The sequence below is a fragment of the Gopherus flavomarginatus genome, chromosome 3 (genome assembly GCF_025201925.1).
Source record: "Gopherus flavomarginatus isolate rGopFla2 chromosome 3, rGopFla2.mat.asm, whole genome shotgun sequence".
Taxonomy (NCBI): domain Eukaryota; kingdom Metazoa; phylum Chordata; order Testudines; family Testudinidae; genus Gopherus; species Gopherus flavomarginatus.
The window spans coordinates 280,972,127-280,996,528 of NC_066619.1; the positions used below are offsets into that span (position 1 = coordinate 280,972,127).

The following is a 24,402-nucleotide window of genomic DNA, read 5'->3' on the forward strand; positions in this document are numbered from 1 at the left end:
CCTTAATTACTTTCTCCCTTAAAATTTTTTCCAAGACCTTGCATACTACAGACGTCAAGCTAACAGGCCTATAATTACCCGGATCACTTTTATTCCCTTTCTTAAAAATAGGAACTACATTAGCAATCCTCCAGTCATACGGCACAACCCCTGAGTTTATCGATTGCTTAAAAATTCTCGCTAACGGGCTCGCAATTTCACACTCGTCTGAGCAATTGATTGAACAAGAAGTAGGACTGAGTGGACTTGCAAGCTCTAAAATATTACTTCGTTTTATTTTTGAATGCAGTATTTTTGTACATAATTCTGTATTTGCAAGTTCAATTTTCACGATAAAGAGATTCCACTACACTACTTGTATTAGGTGAATTGAAAAATACCATTTTTTGTGTCTTTTTACAGTGCAAACACTTGTAAAAAAAATATATAAAGTTAGCACTGTACACTTTGTATTCTCTGCTATAATTGAAATCAATATATTTGAAAATGTAGAAAACATTCAAAAATATTTAAATAAATGGTATTCTATTATTGTTTAACAGTGCAATTAATTGTGATTTTTTTTTATTGCTTGACAGCCCTAGTTATTTGTGATTATCAGATCTTGAAAACATCACACCTTTATGTTTTTGACTAAATAACTTTACCTTGGATTAGCAGTTAGTTTAAGCACTATATCATTACATACCTTCACTATTTGCTGTGCCTTTTCAGACAGTTTCACTTCATTATCTTCTACCTGCAGGCAAAACCAAATTGCATTTTCTATATATATTCACAGTGGATTAATTATCTGATTTTAAACGTGCTTTAATAAAAAAATGCTGCTCAACATTCATGGGAAACAAATGCCCTTTATACAGCTTTAGTGACAGCACTGGGTGGGGGATCAGATTCTGTGCTTTATGCCACCTTTGCACCTTTCCAATTCTGCGTTGCTGTGGGGACCAAAACAGCCCACAGCATAACTGACATCCAAGGGACTGCTCCAGTTAAAGCAGCCTCTAAAGGCCAAAGCGGCATAATAGGGCTGGAGAAAGGAGACTCCTTCCTCAGATAATTTTTAGTAGACTCTTCCCCAGGGATCAGATCCTCAGCTCATGTAAATCAGCATAGCTCCACTGACTTCACAGGTGCTACACAAACTGAGGATCTGACCTCAGACCTCCAATTCTGTAGAAGCAGTTCTACACTGACAAGTCACATCAGCTATCCAAATGCTATAAAATGTCCAACAATTAATTCCCTTCTCAAAAATCAGACCTGTCAGCTTGGATAAATTGTACAGCAGTTACTTACTTTTACATTTAAGATTGATAGAATGACTAAATACCTTCAGCATAAGCCATTTTCAGATTCTTTAAAAGGAGTGTTACTTACCAGTAAATGGAGTTAAGAGTATTCACACATACTTTCTACTTTTATATTTACCTATTTTTTATTCTAGTGGAATGAATTTACAAAACTTACAGGGTATGAAATACTTAAATTGCACTATACTAACCAGCCAAGAAACATATCTTGGGATAGCTGCAGTAAGAATGATGTAGCTGGTTTCTGTATTAATACTGCCATCTGTAGGAAAGCAAATGTAAAAAATAAAACAGATTATTCCTTCTAAACTACTTACATAGCTTATCAAACCACCTTATTTTTCTATTAGTCTCCACTATCAGCAATGAGGATTTCAAGTTGCTATTAGTCTCAAAATGATTGGTGTTCCTTACATGACAAGGTTCCCAGCCTATTCAGTACAACCACCCATCCCTCAGAAACACATTGATCAACAGTCCTCATTCCTCTCTAGGATTATTATTTGCCTTTCCCTTTTTGCCAAAGTCCCTCAACCTTTCAGCTATTTATTTTCTCCCTCTGATTCCCACTACTGCCTTGGCTAAACATGTTTTACATTTTCCTCCTTTCTCCTCTTGTGGAGCTGGGAAAACAAGGAAAAATGGAGTTTAGCTTTGGAAAAAAACAGTCCTTACCAAGATTAAACAGAACACTTCTGCATACATAATATTGGTATTAGGGTATTTTTTTTGTTTTTTTTTTTTTTTAAAGAGTTAGCAATCCACAAGAATCAGACAAAAGCCTCCTCACATGGCAAAAAAAGATGATCCACTTGGTTAGAAAAGATTTAACTGTTGTTCTTCGAGATGTGTTGCTCACGTCCATTCCAATTAGATGTGCACGCGCTGCGTGCACGATCGTCGGAAGATTTTTACCCTAGCAACACTTGGTGGGTCAGCCCCTGGAGTGGCACCTTTATGGCACCAAATATGCGCCCCAGTTGACCCAGCGCCCCCTCTGTTCCTTCTTGCCAGCAGAGGGGAAGGAGGGCGAGTTTGGAATAGATATGAACAACACATTTCGAAGAACAACAGTTACAAAGGTGAGTAACGTCTTGTCTTCTTTGAGTGCTTGCTCATATCAATTCCAACTAGGTGACTCCCAAGCCTTACCTAGGCGGTGGGGTCTGAGTGAGATGTCGTGGAGTGAAGGGTCACCGAATCGAATGCTGCATCACCCTTGAACTGCTGCACTATCGCATAGCGGGTGGCGAAGGTATGCACCGATGATAAAGTCACTGCCCCACATATCTCCTGAATGGGCACATGCTCCAGGAAAGCACAGGATGAAGCCTGAGCCCATGTGGAGTGAGCAATAAGGTGCGTAGATGGGACACCAGCCAAGTCATAGCATGCACGGATGCATGATGTGATCCAAGACAAGACGAGTTACGCTGGGAGGAGACTGGACGGCCCTTCATCTGGTCTGCCACCGCTATGAATACCTGTGATATTTTCCTGAAGGGTTCTGTTCGCTCAATGTAGGCCAGGGCCCTGTGAACGTCTAAGGAGTGCAGCTGTTGCTCTCGTCGAGAGACGTGAAGCCACGGATAGAAGACAGGGAGGAATATGCTACCCAAAAGAATCTGCTGGACCAAGTGAGAACAGCACAGCTCAGACTGATTTAGCCATGAAGCATCCACACTGTGAGGTGGAGAGACTGTAGGTCAGGATGACAGTCGACCGTGATCCTGAGTGATCAGGTCTGGCCACAGAGGGAGTGGAATCGGGGTGTCCACCGACAGTTCTAGGAGAGTGGTATACCAGGGCTGTCTGGGCCACGCCAGGGCTACCAGAATCAGCTAGGCTCTGCCCCTGCACAGCTTGATTAGGACCCTGTAGACTAGCGAGAATGGAGGAAAGGTGTAGCACAGGTGATCCTTCCAGTGAATTAGCAAGGCATCCGACAGGGAACCTGGAGAGTGCCCTTGGGGAGAGTAGAACATCTAGCATTTCCGATTCTCATGAGAGGCATGAGAGGCAAGAAAGATGTGGAGAAATTGGAGAGGGTCCAGAGAAGAGCAACAAGAATGATTAAAGGTCTTGAGAACAGGATCTATGAAGGAAGGCTGAAGGAATTGGGTTTGTTTAGTTTGGAAAAGAGAAGACTGAGAGGGGACATGATAGCAGTTTTCAGGTATCTAAAAGGGTGTCATCAGGAGGAGAGAGAAAACTTGTTCACCTTAGCCTCCAATGATAGAACAAGAAGCAATGGGCTTAAACTGCAGCAAGGGAGATTTAGGTTGGACATTAGGAAAAAGTTCCTAACTGTCAGGGTAGTTAAACACTGGAATAGATTGCCTAGGGAGGTTGTGGAATCTCCATCTCTGGAGATATTTAAGAGTAGGTTAGATAAATGTCTATCAGGGATGGTTTAGACAGTATTTGGTCCTGCCATGAGGGCAGGGGACTGGACTCTATGACCTCTCGAGGTCCCTTCCAGTCCTAGAGTCTATGAGTCTATCAGGGGAAAATCCACTTCAGGAAGATAGAGTGGATGACGATCAGGCAAACTGACCACTCACCTGCCTGGAATTATCTGCTGAGGTGGTCCACTAAGGTGTTCTGGACCCCTGGGAGAAACAACGCCACCAGATGGATCACATGGGCTATGAAGAAATCCCACAGATATGTGGCCTCCTGACAGAGGGGGGATGACTCGGCTCCCCCTTGCTTGTTGATGTAAAACATGGCCATAGTGTTGTCTGTGAGGACTGCAACACAACGGCCCTGAATGCGCTCTCGGAATGCTTGAAACGCTAGGCGCACTGCTCTGAGTTCCCATACGTTGATGTGTAGGGATAACTCTTCTGCCGACCATAGCACCCTGTGTCCGGAGATTCCCAAGGTGGGCTCCCCATCCCAGAGATAACACATCCATGACTAGGGACACTGAGGGCTGTGGGTTATGAAATGGCGCCCCTTTCGCACACTGATCTGGTGTCCAGCCACCAGCCTAGAGAGGCTAATATCCTTGGCGCGATGGTAACCACCATGCTCAAGCTGTCCCAACCTGGGCGGTATACTGTCGATAGCCAGGCTTGGAGTGGACGTAGTGGCAGCCTGGCGTGCCTGGTCACAAATGTGCAAGAGGCCATGTATCCTAGCAGGCATAGACATGTTTTCACGGTCGAGGTAGGGAAGCTTTGCAGGCTGTAGATGATGTTCACCAGGGATTGGAAGCATGCTTCTGGCAGAATTGCCCGGGCTAGGCCTGAATCTAATACTGCTCCTATGAATTCTGTCCTCTGGGTTGGTACCAGAGTAGATTTCATGACATTGAGAAAGAGGCCCAGCCGACTGAACATGTTCATGGTGAGCTGAACATAAGACTGCACCTGATCCCTGGAGTGACCCCGAATAAGCCAGTCATCAAGTTTTGGGAACACTTGGACCCAGTTTCAATGAAGGGAGGCAGCCACCACAGCCATGCATTTGGTAAACACCCTGGGAGCCATGGATAGGCCAAAAGGAAGGACAGTAAATTGAAAGTGCTGTTGATTGACCACAAAGCCAAGGAAGCGTCTGTGCGCTGGGTAGACAGCTATGTGGAAGTACGCGTCCTTCATGTCAAGGGCAGCGTACCAGTCTCCAGGATCTAGGGAAGAAATAATGGTCCCTAACGAGGCCATGCAGAACTCCAACTTTACCATCATTTTGTTGAGTCCATGTAGATCAGGATGGGCCGAAGCCCACCCTTGGCCTTAGAGATTAGGCAGTAATGGGAATAAAAGCCCTTGCCCCTTGACTCTCCTGGAACCTCCTCTATCGCTCTCAAAGCCAAGAGTGATTGGACCTCCTGTAGAAGGAGGTGCTTGTGAGAAGAGTCCCTGAAGAGGGACGGGGAAGGAGGATGGGAGGGGAAGCAAACTGGAGGGAGTATCCCCTTTCCACTGTGCGTAGGACCCAACGGTCTGATGTTATGTAGCACCATGCATGGAGAAAGTGGGATAAACCATTTTGGAAAGGCTGGGAGGGATCCTGAATGGAGACTTGAAGGTGCGCTTGAGGATGGAGCACCAAAGTTCTGCTTAGGCCCTGCCGATGGCTTGGGAGGGCCCCGGCCTTGGCTGGCTTGATGTCCAGTTGGTTTCCTTTTACCACCTCAGCCGCATACACCTTGCACCCAAACAAGTCTAGGTTTCTAGCGTCCTTTGATTTAGGTGCCAGGGCCTGTTGACCGTGCCGCTCAGTCTCATTGACCAAAGCCATGACAAGGGAGCACAGTTGGAGGTGCGTATAGAGGTACTCTAGTCCTTTGAAGGGACAAAGTACTTCCTTTCTACCCTCTTGGCCACAGGAGGAATAAAGGCTTGGCTTTGGCCTGTATGGTTCGTATGACGGGGAGGGTAATTCTGGACGGTGCCTCCACAGACAGAATGTCTACCACAGGGTCATCTATCTCCACCACCTCCTCTACCTGGAGGCTCATATTGCATGCCACTTTGCAGAGCAGTTCCTGGTGAGCACGGAGGTCCATACGAGGAGGGCCCGAAATCGTAGTCCCTGCCACTGCCTCATCGGTTGAGGACGAGGAAGATACCCCCATGTCTAAGGGATCCTGCGCAAGGTCCTCTTGTGGAGGATCTTGTTGCTCAAGGTCCATCATGGTAGGAAGGTAAAACAGGTGCTTCTATTCGTCGTTTTTTATAATACAAGATCAATAAGACTGAAAAGCTGAAAAGGCAATTATGCATGAGATTCTTTTGTCTAGCAATCCTATGAAGCTGATAGCAGAAACGAATGAGTCCCTTAGATTAGCTGTAGAGAAAAAATGAATGCAATCGTCTTCCTTAAAATTAAACAATTGGATTCCTTAGAAGACTAGCAAATTAAAATTTTTAGTTAGGTCCTTACTTACTAGAATCTTCAAAATAGCAGTGATAACATCCAAGAAGTTACTTTACTACTCCATTTAATTACATTATGAATCGATAAAAAACAACACTAAGAGATAGTAGTGTGAATGCAAGAGCTTGAAAACAGTTACCTTTTTCCTTTATAAATATCTGTGATGCCAGAAATGATTCTGAGAAGACAACAGATCCCAAGCATCCCCTTCCTCCTAGTAAATCTGGAATGTCATATATTGTCATAGCCGCCTGTAGCAAATGGGGAGGGGGTAGGGAGGAGAGGTAGGACAGTCTTTTATAATTTTTCAATTTTTATCTAAAATGTGGTTAGAATCAGAAAAACAGAGTTCATATTTTAGCTGCTTGAGATGATATACTTCCACACACAAAGGGAAATGGAGAACCCAGGGATTTTAACAAATGTAACTAGAATGCGTTGCCTCAAATCATATTCTCTCAAATCTCACAGCTCAAAACTGAACTGTGTCTGAATCAGCTTCCCTTTGAAAATGTAATCTCCTCACTCCTAAATATACTACTAAATTCTTAATCTCAACCATAAACTAACCAGGACTAACATAAAAACTATAGTAGATTACAGTGGAAATGAACAAGGACTGTTCATAGTTTGCATTTTTTTTATTGAAACATTTTAGTCAGATTATTGCTCAAGAGAAAATGTCTCTTTAGATCAAACTTAATTTTATTACCCCGTTTATCAAATACAACACCTATGAAGAAGGAACAATGAAATGTCTCATCCCATAAAATATTATACCAAGCCTTAATGCATGGACTCTATGCAGCTATGGAAAAATGGAGGCATAAAAGCTGACAGCTAAGAGACTTTAGGACCAAGAGATAAACGAGGACTACATCAATTAAAGAGCAGCCACATTAATCACATGATAAAATACTAAACTGATTCTACAGGAAGCTGTTTTTTTCTAGTGTTTTGATCAGTCTCACATCAAACAGTATAAAAATGAACTTAAACCCAAGAAAAATAATTAAGTTAAAACTTCTATACCTAAGGTATAGAATAAACACAAATAAGTCTACAGTTTATGCATGTATCTATAAAAAGCTTAACTGTTTATGTTACCTTAGCTTATGATTTCAATATTTTTTAGCATTTGGGTTTCTTTAATGATTTGTACGCTTGTGTGGTTTCAAAAGGTACTTAAATCCTTAACTGTACACTAACAGAGTTTTTGTTTGGGAATTCTTTAAAATAAGATGAGCATCACAATTGTGAACTAGGTTGGAGTATAAGGTTCACAGGATCTGAATTGTGGAACTCCTGCTATGTAAATACTAAGATTCTGAAGCCAGAGCTTCATGGCTGCTCTCTCAAATTCCCCAGGTTTCTCCAGGAAAGCTCTCCAGGCCCTCTCCAATCCACTGCCCGCGGAAACAAGGAGGGCAGGGGAGCAGCTCAAGACAGCCAGCAGTGCAGAGCAAGCAGTTCATACATAACTGTACACACTATGGGTGGATTCTCAGTTTTGCAGGAAAAGAGAGAAAAAACAGACCCAAGATTTAAGTTGCCACTGTTGCCATATGTCCACATTAAGTAAGAAATTGGGACTTCAGTGTTACTACTCATCTTTTGAAAATCTTGTTGTTACTGTTCTTTAACACTTAGGTCATCAAGACAAAGGTTGCTTGCCAGCTATGTCTATGCATTCATGCTTGTGGGATCACACATTGTCACAACTAACTAGCTCATCACCAGGATGTGCAATCCCACAAGAGTGAACGTGCAGAGACTGAAGAAATAAATTACTCACTCAAAGATGGTCCTAAACGTCAAAAATATTTGCATTTTTTTAAAAGCTAGATTCATGCTAAGTAGTTTCCAACATTTATAAGGATTTGTGTATTAGACCTAGGTTTCCTTGTACCTTAACCCACACCATGCTACTTTTTTGTTTTCTTCCAACCCTATTCCTTTGTTTGTTCTACTTTCCTTCTTATCCTCCCTTCCTCCCCTCCCCCCGATTTGTTTGCATTCAAGTTTTAAAAGTCTACCCTTTTTTGCACTTACTCCCCAGTGTCTTCCATTTGTAATGGGGGCTGGAGAGTGCAGGAATCATGCCCAATTTTCTTTCACCTCCAATGCTGAAAAAAATCCTCACTCTGGGAAACACTGATATGCAGATTTTAAAGCCAGAAGAGACCACTGGATCATATACTATAACCATTGTATAACACAGGCCATTAAATTTCACCCCAGTTACCTCTAATGAGGCCAGTAGCTTGTGTTTGGCTAAAGTATATCTTCAAGAGGGGATGTTTTTCTAGATTTGAAGACACTAAAAATGAAAAATCCACCATTTCCCTTGGTCATTTGTTCAAAAATCAGTAACCATCACTGTCAAAAATGTGTGCCTTATTTCTAATTTTCATTAGTCTGGCTTTAATTTCCAGCCATTGATTCTTGTTATAAGAGTCTTTCAGCATTTAAATACTTAGCACTAATGAAACAAGTTTCATGCATAGACCTTAAAGCTCTTCAAAGAGATAAGTATCATCCTATTTACATATGGGGAAATTAAAAACAAAGAAATCTAGTGTCTTGCTCAAGGCCACACAAGTAAAGCAAGGATAAGAACTCTGGTTCAGCCAATGGAATCAAATTCAGGTCTCCTAAGCCCAAATTCCCTGCCTTGTCTATTGGGCCAAACTCCCAAACCACATCAGGAGCTAACCAGTTCTTGCATCCAAAAGCCATCTTATCAAAGGCAGCAGAGATTTGTCGCTGTTTACTGAACTCAAAAATCTTACAAAAATAAGTCTATCTAATCCCTTACTGCATCTTTTGAGATCTTAAGTCATTTTTTTATAAAGACATCTTTAAATTTATATATAATGGTTCATCGTGGTAGAGATTACAACAACATTCAGAAATACCCATCATTGGAAGTTATTGCACAACACAGAATAGTTCTACTTACGGTTTTAACTAAGTACAGGCTATCCTCATTATCCAGTGGAATAATCCTAAAACAGAATGATATTTCAATATTTCAAGACTAGATCATTTAAATGAGAGTTTACAATACCCATTCAAAATAACTATTTCTACTTGAAGATGTGTTCTATCCCTCTAAGGCATTTTAGTCTATCCCTCTAAGGCATTTTAGTCAATCAGGTAAAATTTGGTTTTACACAATGAGGCAAAATGTAAGATGTCATAAGTTAGAGAAGAAGAAAAAAAAAAAAAAACTTACTTCAAACAAATTTATTTTTAAATGAAAAAACTCAATGTGCGCCTGCTGCTCCTATATATTAACAGAGATAATAAAGATGCTCTACCCAGCTGTTTCATTTTTAAAGTGCTACTAAGTTTCCATAAAAATATAAACACACACAGAAGGATAACAAGCTATTAAATTGCCTCTGTATACAAATGCTAAGGCATTTAATGGTTGCCTTCATTTGCTATAAGAAACTTAAAGATCATAATGTCTTCTCTAATGTGTTTTGTTCAGGCTAAAAATACTGTGTTGCTGACTAGGATTAAAATTACTTATTTCCCATATGAAATGTAAGATAATACTGACCTTCCATGATTATTCACAGCTTGAATCTGAAAAGCTATTTTGGAGCTATGCACGAAAAAAATAAAGAAAGTAACCAGTTAAAATGTTTTTTTATTCCTACAGATCTGCTAATGACTATGCATGTCTATACTTGCAGTGGCATGTACGGAATGTGTAGCTACGTGTGCAGCGCTGAAAGGAACCAGCAGGGGGAAGGCACTGGGGAAAGGCTCTGGCAACCTTTCCTTGTTCCTAGAGTCTTTCACTGTGGTGGAGAAAGACTCCAGCAGGGGAGAAATTGCAGGACACTATGCTGTTAAAAATAGCAGTGTAGACATGGGAGGCGCTGTTTGGGCATGTAGAGAGCGATCTACATTCCCTAGGGTTCAGACATGGAGGGCGCTATGCTCTACTCTATTAAGCTGTGCCTCACCATATACTGCTTTTTATAAACATCCTAGCTGGGCATGTAGTGTCCGTACCCTACACTCTGCTGTAAATGTAGCTCATGCTTGAATCTCATGGTTTTTACATGCTAAACTACATGCAAGGAAACTGATCACCGTTTTAAGGCTAAAATAACTTTCCAAGTGAATAGGAGAATGTGTAGAGGAAGAAAAATTAAATTATCATTCTACCAATTCAATTTAAATCTGCAATTTAGTAATCAAATTTAAAAACAAGAAATACGTTTTAAGTGCAACTTTTCCCCAGAGAAAACAACTGAGTTAAGACAATATGAGCAGAACTCTAATATTCAAAGTTATATACCGTAAAGCAGTTTTAAATTGTGTTAGATGAAAGGAATCAAGCATAGACATAAGAATTTCTTCTGCAGTTTCTTTTGCCTGCAAATAAAGCAACAAAAACAAAACAAAACAAATTACATATATGCTTACAGAATTCCCATTAACTAGATGTGCACACAGATGTTGAACAGAAACCATTTCCTGGGCAATTAGAAGTACAATACCATAGCTGAGCCAAACTACTGAGTGCCCAGATTACTAACAAACTTTCACAAGGTCAGACACACATCTTGGATGTGTAAAACTTTGAAACAGCACTAATTAAAATGGACATTTCAGAGACTCCTGCTGGAGGCCACCTTACCAATGAAAAGTAACTTGCAATTGATGTCAAATAACCCAGTTTAGACAAAATTAAAGACTATATGAACTTTACTGTAACGTATATACAAGCCAAAAAGGAAAATACAAACGGTGGGTGGGATTTTATTCAGAAGGTATTCCTTAAAGCCAGATGTACGTAACATTCTGAAGACAATGCCAACAAGTTAATTGCTGCTACAAGATACAGGACAAGCATTTTAAATTACCTTGGTTGCATTGGAAGTTTTGGCATAGCATTCAATCCCAGCAAGGACAGCCTCCACAACAGCAGCATATATTTGGGACAACAGCCTACTGAAACAACATAAACATAAACATAACATGAATTGCTATAGCCAAAGTTTGTCTTTTCTCATAACAATCCAGAAATCTTTTACAGGACAAGACCCACACAATGCCTTACTTTAAAAAGAGTAGACACCTCTTAAAATCTCTAATGTTGTGCCTAGTTGATTTATTTTCATGACATTTTATTTGCACTTGGGGGGATGAAAGTCAGATTTTTAAAGTTAAAGAAGTTGTTATTTTAAAATCATTTTTTTGTTATTTAAATTATAAGTTTTTCTTTTTAAAAATAAACCTGTTTACAATGAAATCTGAATTTAATACAAAATATGTTAAGGCTCCAAACTTATTATGATCTCTTAAAACATTTAAATAAAAAATAAATATGCTTAATCCATGAGCCTCTATCAAAAACTGAGTCAAATGCTGCTTTTCTATATAAAGAGAGAGAGAGAGCCACAGGACAAACATCCAACTTCTGAGGTCAAGCTTTAATGAAATTTATGGTCCTGTCAGCTTTTTTAAAACTCTTAGAAGCAAGTTATCCAAGCCTGCTGATTTTAAAATATCTAACTTTAGTAGCTTCTGTTTAACATCCTCCTGAGATACTAGAGTAATGAAAAGACTGTTACCATATGATCTAGCTACATCATCTGTTTTTTCCACCAAATACAAATAGGAGACATAGTAAGCAAGCACTTAATTGCATATTTGAGAGAGGAAACGGAAGGCAAGGAAGGCTAAGGAAGAACTGGCAGAAGAAAGTGACACAAGATACTGAATGCACAAACTCCAAGATGAACCACAACTAGCAAGCAACCATCAGTGGAGAAACTGTATCAGTAACAGAAGTAACTAAGGTATAAGACCTAAAATTATTTTATTTTATTTAAAACACTGTTTTGGTGCTGCAGTGATATCACATCAAGCAACAGTCCCTATACCCCATATCAGTTTCCAGATTTCTCATCTTTCAAGCACCTGGTTAACAAAGCCTCTCCCTCCCACATGTACATAGACCTCTGTTTAAAAAAAAAAAAAAAAAAACCTAAAAAAAACCTGTACTGTAATTATCAGTAGCCATCCCCATCTAAATAAGGGTTTGGGACCTATTGTCATTAAGTGGTACTGGAGGGAGAAGTGGGGAGGGTGGGGGGGGAGGAAAAATGGATAGCTTACACTTGTTTAGTTTTCTCATGCATCTCATTGTCATTTCCTGTATGAAAATAAAATTATTTCAAGTTAGTTTTAAATACTATGACATGAGGTTATGCAATGTATTTAATGCAAAGGGTATCTACTTTTAAAAAGCAGAATTATGAATTCAAAAAGCTAAACAATTGTTAATTTACATTTTACTTGCAGAGTCATCTTTACTTCCTGTTTTATATAAATTGATGTATAAACTGTGGCTGGCGATTTTGTTTGAGATCTTGCTTTGATAGGTAGGTTTTGTTAAAAAACCCACAAAAAAACCAGAGCAAATTTCTGGCTTCAACTTGTACCAGTACGTGCAGTACCATGGTAAAGCCAAACTTTTCAAAATTGGGAGCCTAAAGTTAAAACTTCTAATTTACCAGAAACTCCCAAATTACTAAACTGAGGCACCTCAATATAAGTAGCCTATTTTGCAAATGTGCTGAGGATCTACAAGTCTCACTGAAATCAATGAGAGCTGCAGGTGAACAGTACCTTTGAAAATTACACCAATCCCTAAATATAGTAATGTGGCAGTTTCTCTATGGTAATTTAGGAGTTTAATTTTAGGCATCCAGGTTTTAAAACCTTAGTGAGGAGGGGGCAATCCGGCACACATACATGCTTGACTTCTCATATATGGGTAGTCCTATTAACTTCAAAGGGACTATTCACATGCTTCAATGTTTTCAGGATTGGGGATTACATGTTCAGTTTGGCTTCCACTAAACTAAAAAGCAGAGCTCACATGGTCTTCAGTGCAGCAAAGCCTAATCCTTTTGAATACTGACTACTAGAGCCCCGCACGGATACACAAATATGTATTCACATCTGATCCACAATCTGCAAAAATTATCTGCAGATATCCGCAGATTTGCAGGGCTCTACACTGGGGGCAGACTGAGGCTCTGAGGCACAGCCCTCACCCTCCGACCCCAGTCGGGAAGAGATGTGCTGGCAGCTGTGGGGAGCTGTAGTGGACTCTCTACTTGCCTGGGTGGAGGGCCCAAGCAGCCCCCTGCCCAGGGCACGTGGAGGGACCCAGGCTCCCGACAGCTGCCCGTGCAGCTCTCCCTGATCGGTTCTGGGTAAGAGCTGGGCAGGCAACTATGGGGAGCCACGGTGGACCCTGCACCTGCCCTTGACATGGGGCCAGAGAAGCCCCTAGCCCCTTTCCCTCCCCCTCCCCCTGCCAACCAGGGCAGGAGGAGGATCTGTGTCATGGTTCCTCACAGCTGCCCACCCACCCACTCTTATTATCAGAGCCCTGTGTGGATACAAAATTTGTATCTGCATCAGCAGTGGTATCCACAGAAATGGTCCACGGATATAAAGCAGATACCCATGGATTTGCAGGGCTCTAGTGACTACGAAGTGGTTTTCACCCATGGAAGCCCATGCTCCAGTACGTCTGTTAGTCCACAAGGTGCCACAGGACTTTACTGTTTTTACAGATCCAGACTAACACAGCTACCCCTCTGATACAAACTTCTGTAACAGACAAGTTTAACACTTTCCTGTAACCTGTAAAACACTAATGCAGCCAACATGATGTTCTTTACAAATTTCCTACAGTAACTAAAGCAAGCATGTCTCATAATATTTTGAAATTTACTAGATGTGCAACTGTTTTTAATATTTGCTAATAGCCTGGAACAGATTATCTGAGATGACTACACTCAAATCTTAATAATACATTGCATGTACTCCCCAAAGCATTATTTTTTACATTTATTGTTGTATTTTATAAACCATGCTCCAGGTGCTGGAGGATATTTAAAAGTTCATCTGACCCCTACTGCAAAAATATCTGGATTTCATACAAACGTTGAAAATTTTAACATTGGGAAACTTGACTCTTCCTCCTTGAAATCAATAGGAGTTATGCAAACTTCAAAGGGCATCATCAGGCCCTATATGTATATATTTTTAAAACACTATGGGGATCAAGATAATAAGACAATGAATATCATATACATCTGTAACTTAAAAATATAAGTACATAATATTCCAATATGGTACAATTTAATGAAGCAATCATTAAAAGTCACATGTCAATAGTTAGCAAATGGAGGTAGCTGAGATACTGCAGTTATGTTCTGATACTTAAACCAGGCAGTAACTTGTACCTCAGGTATGGCAGGTAATGTTTGACATTATAGTGGTGACAATCATATAGCACATTTGAGCTTGAACTTTTTTTTTTTTTTCTTTAGTGGATTTAAACTCACACTCAACATTAACCAAATTAAATATGTGACTTTGAACTGAAGCAGCTAAGACACAAGGCCCCCCTCACTGACTTGAATGGGGTAGATTTTACCTTAAAAGCAGAAGACTTACACCAGGCTCACTCCATTCCACTCTCACCATGCATCCCCAGGCTTTGAAAGATTTCCTCTCCCCTACTTTGTGTGACTTTTCCCAAGGTATTCTCAAAACTACCTTTCAAACTAAATAGAGTTTAAGCTCTATTTTTCCCTTATTTGCAAAAACCTACTTTTGGAGAATTCCTTGAAAACTGACAGATTTTAGTGAAAGATGAAGGGGGAGGGACATGGTCATGGTAACCATGTCAGGTAGGATTCTCTGTATGGGCTACTACTCTACAGAGTATCTACAGCTGCGGGAATCAAATAGGATATGCTTTCAATTTCTCTACAAGCAATACACCTGCTGCTAAATAATTACAAATAATCAGGAAATGTTCCTTAAAAACGCTAAGAAAATGTTCAGATACTTACCTAGGTAAGGAATGTGAGTTGTTCCAAAAACATAGGTCCTTGAACAAGCCAGAGGTCCCTTGGGAGATACACACTGTACAACCTAGTTGTCAGTATTAATAAGATGTAAGTGAGTCTTACTCAATAAACAACAGTATAAACAACTATAAATAGATGGCTAATTAAAATCTGCCTTAATTTTCTAGCTACAGAAATGCTATTGAACATGCATGAACCAGGACCAGTTGTATTTAAAAAGTTATCTAAGCCTTTTAAAGGTATATTTCAACATTTGACTTGATATGCATGGTTGAAAGAGGCCTTGAAAACAAAATGAGTTCTAAATTCCCCATGTGAATTAAGAATGTGTTGTTTTCAGGTTTGTATATAAATTACTCCTTTTCATTAATGTGCCTCCAGTTCTGCCACATTGCCCTTTACCTGTTATTTAATACTATTTTCAATGCATCCTACTAGCTAACATAGCAGAGCAATGCCATGTTAGATGTACTGCCTCCTTTAGCCCTCTGAGGATCACTGACATAATATGGTGGACACCATATTAGACAGCAATCACACATAGCTCTGACAAACAGGTGGTCCTAACAGTAATCCCACCCATGTATGTGAAAATAAAAATAGTACGACTGGTATCCATGTGGGAATAATATGAAAGAGGGTAGGAAACTGAGAATAAAATTTAATTATATTGTAACATTAAATCATCTTTTCTTGTTTATCTAACCAGTGGAATGGGCCAACCCCATGCTCATCCATAAGGCAGTGATTCATTAAATATTGCTCTAGCCCATGTGGAGTCATAAAATCATTATCAAGCCACTGCTCCATAATTACCTGTACCTAATAAACTGCAGTCTACATCTTTTGCAGTAGCAACTGTGCAAGCAGTTACAGACAAGCTCAAAGCCTTCCTTAACTGGATACTAGGGAGAACTCAACAGTGCAACCTGCACACTACCTCTCCTTCTTCGCTTCGAGTTACCTTCTTGATGCACCCAGCCCAGCCAGCCTGAGGATCTGTATTCCCTGAGGCCGCTTCCCAAAATGCATCCCCTGCATGGTAGCGCAATGAGCCATTGAGCTCATGACATGTTTTAAACTCAACTTTTACTTGAAAATGGAAACAAGTAAATTTTTTAAAAGTTCATTTTAACAACAATCTAACAGTTGAAAGGTTTACAAAGATTTTGAGGTTCATCTGGTTGTTTAAAAATGTAATGAGGTTTGGAGACAATGGTTTTGTAAATATGAAGAGTACAATTAATGAGTTAACAAGTTATTTAAAAATTACTACAAGTGTTAACAGTATATTTTTAGAAATATTAACCAAGAGCTATGATTCAATCATAACTCATATTTCAGTTACTAAAGAAAAAAGTTAGAAAAATTATGCATCTTTAGAGAGTATTTTTATTTGCAGCCCAGAATCAGTCAGAATATATGCCAAGGATACTATACCCTATTTTTTCAACTATGCACAGTCCTCTTCTTGTCTTCTTTCATATTCGGCCCAATCATGAGCACCCCATGAGTGGAATACCATTTAAGTCAATGGAAGTTTGGCTTCCAAGAGGAGCTGTAAGATTTGTCCCATAGCAACTTCAATTTCCTATTTTCTCCCTTTCCATTAAAGGTCTGACTGCTTTACCTGAACCTTTCAGAATATATATTTCTACTTCACACATGTTGGATGTTTGACTGATCATCAATAAGCATGTTATAATACAAAAAGAAAAACAATTTAACAAAAGCAAACACATATGCTGGGGGGAAAAAAGTTAAGTTATTAAAAAGCTCACCATGTGCTTAGCAGTACTTCCGCCAAGGCCTGTATTTCGAATCAGATGTCCCTCAGATGGAAAATTAAAGTTACCAGAGTCCAGGTTCTCTTTACTTGAGTGGTTACCAAACAGCACAAAAGGCTGTCTGCTAGGGCTAAAGAGAAAAATATATTTATTACTGCTACACTTGTAGAATACTTGAGGCCTTGATTATATTTTAAGAGTTTAAAGTTATTTATTGGAATTCCCCCATTAAAACAGAGTATAGTAATGAAATTACAATTAGTTGTATAGTCTACATTAAGAATCAATGGAAAACCTCTACTGTTAGAAAGAAAGAACCAAACAAAAGGGATAACGAGTTAATAAAAGAAAAGATTAGGTAACAATATATTTATGAAAACATCTTCCAAGCCTACCTCAAGGATGTTAAGAAACATGGAGTCTAAATATTTCCTATTTGCAATTCTGACTCCTTTTAATGTTTCTCTGGATACCTGTAGTTCATAAAAAGCTTGACAGCTGTCTCCCAACTTTTCAAAAAGAGATTAATCAGTATGGAAAGTCCTGACACTATGTGAGACGGTATCTTGAACTCCACTGGTTGGCAGCAGGTAAGGAAGAACCGAAGGGTAGTTCTTCAGATGACAGCTAACAGATCTTTCCTTAGCTCAAGCAGTAAAATGCTCTGCTTTTGGAACAGGTTGACAACCAGTTCTCTTGAGATCAGTAAGTACAAGTTTAATAAGTGAATAAGAGACAGGTGACAACCACAGTTCCATTAGGAAGATAATCAAATCTCTCTAACTCTCCACCACAAAAATCAAAAATCCCTTCCATTTTTCAAATACTTGGAGTTACATTTCATTAAGTAAAATGTATTCTGCAAATTGAGTGAATTAAGTACTTTGGGATAAAAGACTAAAACAGTGCTTTTATATTTTGAGCTATCTAATGTGTCTTTGTATCTCAATTTAACACCCAAACCACATTATCTCAGACTTTGAAACAAATTTTAACATAAGTTTGTGCAAAAAGTGGTTTTCAGGGGGAGGAATGATAAAAATCTACCAGCTATTGATGTTATTTGAAGACGACACACTTAAGCAAGGAAACAGAGGAGGGGAAGATGAGATAGACTATTTTCAACTTCAAACTCCAAATTAGCTAATGTTACTTTTCCAAAGTGAAAGGACATTTCGGAAGCTGATGAAGTGACATCTCCTCGTGCCCATCCCACCAAGACGATCCTGGCCTAGAGAATATGCTTAAGTTCATTTGCTTTAAGTAAGAAACCAACTCTAAGGCCTTGGCTACACTGGCGCTTTACAGCGCTGCAATCTTCTCGCTCAGGGGTGTGAAAAACACACCCCTGAGCGCAGCAAGTTACAATACTCCCAGCGCTGCAAGCTACTCCCCACAGGAAGATGGAGTACCTGCAGTGCTGGGAGAGTTCTCTCCCACCGCTGGCGCCGCGACCACACTCGCACTTCAAAGCGCTGCCACGGGAGCACTCCCGTGGCAGCGCTTTGGAGTTTCGAGTGTAGCCAAGCCCTAAAAAAGTGTTTATACCCTGTGTGTTTGGTTAGGATTCTTACCTTGGTATTTACCAATTACTGAGCTGGTTAACACCTTTACTAAGGCTGTTCTGTATATTCCCCTAATGTTTGTTCCAGGCTACAAATATTTATTTGCACAAGGATCCAGCAAGGATAGAGTAGCTGGGCCCTGGGGAAATCACAGATGTACCCTTATATGTTAGACTTAGAGCTTATCCATTAAAACAATGTTTTTCTGATACAAGCTGGTTCTAATCTCTGTACCTGGCCAACAGTATTATCAGACAAGCAATCCTTACCATTTTAATGTGCTTTGAGATGCAGTGACTAAGAAATATTCTGAGAGCACTGAAACGTTATCTAATTAAAATATGACCATGCAAATCATTGTGGCTACTATTGTTATATAATAATTGCAAGAAATCTTATACAAAATGCGACATAGGGCCAGAAAGGGTTAAGCAACTTGCAGACTAAATGACCCAAAGCCAATCATTAAAGACATGTTAGAAAGTATGTGAACGGTAATTAGGGCCATTCCCTGCTAGACAGGCTAGAACTTTGAAGTGTAAGCCTGTATAGTTAGAGAATTAAAGGTGATACTAATTGTGTGTGTTTACATGTATCTTGTTTAATAATTAGCTACGTAAACAGACAGTTCCTATAGCTATTGATTCAGAGATCAAAAGGGAATATTAACATTTAGATGAATCTTGAATGCAATGATGTCATTGTCTATGTGCCCCTTAAAGTTTGTGATAGACTGCCTAATGAATAAATTATCTTATGTTAATCCATGTAGTTAATTACCGGTAAGGTTTGGGAAACAGAAGGTTACATCAAAAAACTACTGTTCACCCAGGATTACATGGTCAAGTGGCTGCTAGAAAACGGTATAAAAAGACCCTTGGGTCTCAATCCTTTTTATCTCAGATCTGCTTGAGGCTTCATGCAGGGGAAACCTAATCCATAAGGACTGAGATCCTAGTCCTGACTGGACCACCCTGAATATAAACATTAGACTATAACCTATGAACTATTTCTGAAACAACTCTTTGCAACTACAAAGCTCATCATCTCTGCTATGAATCTGAATCTCAAGAATTGTACTCATGGCTGTATGTATACTGATCTTTTAATCAATACACTGGCTCTTTCCTTTTTTAATAAATTTTAGTTAAGTTAATAAGAACTGTAAATATTTGCGTAAGATCTGAAATATTCATTAACCTGGGAGGTAAAGTGTCCAATCCTTTCGGATTGGTAGAACTTTTTTATATGATGAATAATATTTTCAGTAATCTTCATCATATTTGACTTGGGTATCTGGGTGGAGGCCTGAGGTTGGGTTACTATAAGGGAACTGTGTTATTGGCTTCTAGGTAACCAATGAGATATTATAGAGGGTGTTTTGTGCTGGCCTGGTAAATTTAAGTATTGAAATATTTACCAGCTTTGGGGATAGTCTGCCTTATTCTTTGCAGTTCACCCTAATTGAGTGACCTCAGTTGGCTCCCTTGGGGACACTAGTCACAACCACAAAGTATTATTTGTCATGTATCTGGATTTTACATTTAAAACAAGGTTCAGTATGTGTCATTAATTTGGACATTTACAAGTTTCTACTTCCATAATATTTATTTTCCTTAAATGTTATATAGAGAGATTGCTATGACAGAATTAATTCTGTCAGAATTAATGCTTTTGTGCTGGGATAAACAAGCATTTTATTCTTAAATTTTTCTTGTGGTTAATGTAAGATTTGGGTTTTTCTTATGTACTTATTTCCTCACTTTTAAGTGTTTTGCCTGTTTATCATTTACAAAACCCAATGCGTCACACTCACCAACTTTTTTTTTTTTAATACTATTATGAAAATATGAAGCCAAACGTTCTAATTTGACCATTCCGGGCACACGATGCTCAGATAGCATGGTAATGAATCAAGTATAATATCCTAAATAACACAGAATAGGCAAAGTGGGTAATTAGAAGCCTGAATGCTTGTTCTGTACACCATACAGTCACATGGATGACAATTTACAAAGAGTTGGGGATCCTTCAGGAGAAGAGGCGATACATAAGTGGTATTACTAAAAATATATTTTATTCCTAAAGATAACTCCATATCAATCCTAAATAGGATATGATATAAAGATGTATTCATGGTCCCAAATGACATTACAATAGGTCTCAATGCATCAGATATAAAGTAATATTATATAAATATAGTACACTGATTGATACACATGACATCTTCACAGGAATAAGATAAATGACATTACCTGTTGTCTGTTATATGGCTTGAAATCATTCCATGACTGAAGTAACTTCTGAATGGCTACAAAAAGAAAAAACAACTTTGCTATTCCAACAGTAAAAAGAAACACAGACTGCCAGGTTTAAATGAGAGATGCTAATGCTATCACTAAGGCCTGGCTGACAGACCAACATAGCTACCTTGCTCAAGGGTCTGAAAATCTCACGCCCTGCACACCATAACTATGACAACCTCACCCTCAATTAAATGCAATTAGGTTGACAGAATAGTGCTTCTGTAAATCTAGCTATCACTGCTTGGGAAGGTACATTACCTGCAATGAAGAAAACACCCATTCTGTTGCTATAGGAATTATCTGTACTATAAAAGCAGCAAAGAGTCCTGTAGCACCTTATAGACTAACAGACGTTTTGGAGCATGAGCTTTCGTGGGTGAATACCTACTCGTCAGATGCATGTCATAGACTCATAGACTCATAGGTCAGAAGGGACCAATCTGATCATCTAGTCTGACCTCCTGCACAAGGCAGGCCACAGAACCCCACCCATCCAATTTTGTACAACCCCTATCCCAGGACCGAGTTATTGAAATCCTCAAAAATGGTTTGAAGACCTCAAGCTGCAGAGACACCACCAGCAAGCGACCCGTGCCCCACGCTGCAGGGGAAGGCGAAAAACCTCCAGGGCACCTGCCAATCCGCCCTGGAGGAAAATTCCTTCCCGACCCCAAATATGGCATGTCATGTCATGCATCTGATGAGTAAGGTATTCACCCATGAAAGCTCATGCTCCAAAACATCTGTTAGTCAATAAGGTGCCACAGGACTCTATGCTGCTTTTACAGATCCAGACTTAACACGGCTACCCCTCTGATATGTACTATGGCACTATAGTGGCACAGCTACAGCACCAGAACTGGGCCACTGTAGCACCCATAGTGTAGATAGGCATTAAAAATGGACTACATTATACAACATTTAAAAAAACCCAAGTAGTCGCATATCTTGATTACATAATTACAATTATTAAACTCAACTGGAACCAGTAACAGGTCACAGGGGTGGAATGCACAGTAGCACCTCCACATTTCCCATTCAAGTCATATCATGGACGATGTTAAAACAGGTCTGAAATTTGCAGTCTCTGTTTTTCTCGTTTGTTGCTTTATGTGAATTCCTACCACCAAACTGAAGTGAAATTCATACGTAAATCTGAATCTATTAGACAGACATGCCATACAAATAAGGTCCATTATCAGTGCAAAACTCAACTTTGAGTTCAGCTGCAAAGTTAAACTGCCCTGCTACACAGATGCAACATTTTTATTATATTGTACTGTCATGTTAAACAAACAGGAAAAACAGCCTGAACTGTACAATTTAGGAAAGAAGAGTATTCATAAGCTTACAAACCGCAATAGGCAAGTTTGCTTATAACCATTAAGATAAAGAAGAAAGGGGGAAAGGGAAGAAAACAAACCCTATCAAATATGGCAAGGCAATAATAACGAATCAGCATTAGTGACATTTACATTTCAGGTTTCAGTGTAGTAGCCTTGTTAGTTTGTATCAGCAAAAACAAGGAGTTGTCCTTGTGGCATCTTAGTTAGTCTCTAAGGTGCCACATGAATTCCTCCTTGTATTTGCATTTCAAAGGGTTTAATCAAGTAAACATACCTCCCCGGCTTGAGATTCTGACAGCTCCAGGATGAAAGGAATTTCAGTGTCGAAATGAGCAAAAAAGCTGGTCCACTGGTGCTCAAAAGTCATTAAATCCTGAAAAAGTAAAAAAGTAATACGTGTCATTCTGTTCGGCTACTGTCATGGCAGAGCAGTAAATTACAGATGTCAAATGACGAAATCAACTATGTTACAACACTTAACATTCCAATTATGCAAAACCTTGTTTTATGACCACTTCAGACCTTGAAATTTAGTTTTGTCACTCAAAGCTTAATATAAACTGGAAAATTCAACTTTCATTGAAAAAAAATCTTCTGCCCAATAAGTAATTTCAGTTTAAAAATTAAGCCATTTATTTTGAGAATGTCAAACTGAGTTTTCAGATTACTAGGTAAAAGCTATTTGAAGAGATACTCACTCAAAAACTGAAGAGGCAAATGTGTAAATATGAACAGGATCAAAAATGAAGTACTGCCTAATACATTTTAAAGACAAGGAATCTGTACACTGCTCCAATACGGATTTGTACTTTTAACATCAAGCAAAGATAGTTACTATTGATAGAAAGGAGGGAAAAAGTGACTTCTTATAACTGGAAATTATTCTAATTATTCAAGATAAATTCTGCTCCATGTGTTTTCACCCCTCTATCCCTAAACAACATGGCTGGAGTCAGCAAGTATGTATACCAAGTATGCTAGATGTCAGGTACAGAACGGAAATGAATCAGCACACAAGTTAAGGCAGCGAGAATTAAGACTGAAATTAAAACGTCAGAAAAAGAATAGAGAAAAACAAAATTGTATCATGCTGATGAAGTAGATATTTGGGACGGGTACACAGTGTATCAGAATTACAAAGTTTAGTGTGGGATCTACAATTATTGCACAGTATGTATTATGTGGAATGGCTTCCATAGTTTTCCTAAGCATGAACCCAGAAGAAATAGGGGGAAAGGAAGGATTATTTAAGTGAGGGTTCAGACTGTGTGGTCTTTTTTAAAATGGTATGAGTCAAAATTATATTTTTATGTCCACATTATCATTTTAGCAACAGACTATGCACAAGACAATACAGCTCATTCACTTACAGCTTCATTAATGCAGTGCTAACAGTAAGCCATACAAATTAGATAGAGCAGTAACATTTACAGTCTTAAACACACTTTAACGTGGACATTTAATGTTTAAACAAAATTGTTTATTTACAGCTACAGACTGATATTCATTAATTCTATACTTTGAAGCTATAAGCCGCAAGAAAACCTCTGTTCAGCAAGAATGAGCAAAATGAAAAGCTTTTCACATAGATTATTTTAGCCTTCTATAATAGCATAGTTGAGAAGTACTTTCATTAGTTCATTCAGGACAAGATGATATGCCCCATGCTATACGTCATAATTCACTGTTTTAATACCAAGCAGAGTTGTCAGACTTCAGTCAAAGTTTTATTAGATTTAGAACAAACAAGGGCAGGAATTTCCAAAAACTCACCATGTGGACCAAACTGCTTCCACTGAAGTCAGCTGGATTTTCACCATTGACTTCAATGGAAGCAGAGTCAGGCCAAGTCCAAGCACTTCTGAAAACCACATCGTGCATCTTCCATTTTAAAAAGAAGAAGAATCACCACAACAAGAATTGGTAGCCTCACAGCAAGCCTTTAAAATGGGGCGGGGTGGGGGAGGGGAGGGAAGGGGAGAGAAACAAGACTGCTTGAAACTGAGAACCTTAGATATAAAAATCTTTGCAATTTGTGTGTCTGTTCCAAAATGAATTTTAAATGCATCAGTTACTTCACTTCTAAAGACTGAAATAAAGAATCTTACAGTATATAAATAAGATTTGATAGATACGCAATTAAAAGTGTTAACATCCTGTTTATTTCATTGGGATTTATGAGCTAGCTGATCATGTGTTTCAAGACAGACTCCTATTCAAACTAAGGACGAAGCCATCTCATTTCAACCACCATTATGGAAGTTAACT

The 24,402-nt window shown here is 39.1% G+C and overlaps 1 protein-coding gene across 1 annotated transcript in view; it reads right to left on the reverse strand.

The window, feature by feature from the left end:
- DNAAF9 (dynein axonemal assembly factor 9) overlaps window positions 1–24,402 on the reverse strand; it is a 148,211-nt gene that overhangs the window by 68,727 nt on the left and 55,082 nt on the right. Inside the window, exons 8-19 of the mRNA XM_050943301.1 lie at window positions 22,409–22,507; window positions 20,738–20,793; window positions 16,912–17,047; window positions 15,113–15,194; window positions 12,351–12,387; window positions 11,093–11,180; window positions 10,525–10,601; window positions 9,775–9,819; window positions 9,166–9,211; window positions 6,343–6,454; window positions 1,505–1,575; window positions 689–739 (exon numbers count right to left, since the gene is read on the reverse strand). Of these exons, the coding sequence (XP_050799258.1) occupies window positions 689–739; window positions 1,505–1,575; window positions 6,343–6,454; window positions 9,166–9,211; window positions 9,775–9,819; window positions 10,525–10,601; window positions 11,093–11,180; window positions 12,351–12,387; window positions 15,113–15,194; window positions 16,912–17,047; window positions 20,738–20,793; window positions 22,409–22,507 (900 nt within the window). The remainder of the gene's footprint in view (window positions 1–688; window positions 740–1,504; window positions 1,576–6,342; window positions 6,455–9,165; window positions 9,212–9,774; window positions 9,820–10,524; window positions 10,602–11,092; window positions 11,181–12,350; window positions 12,388–15,112; window positions 15,195–16,911; window positions 17,048–20,737; window positions 20,794–22,408; window positions 22,508–24,402) is intronic.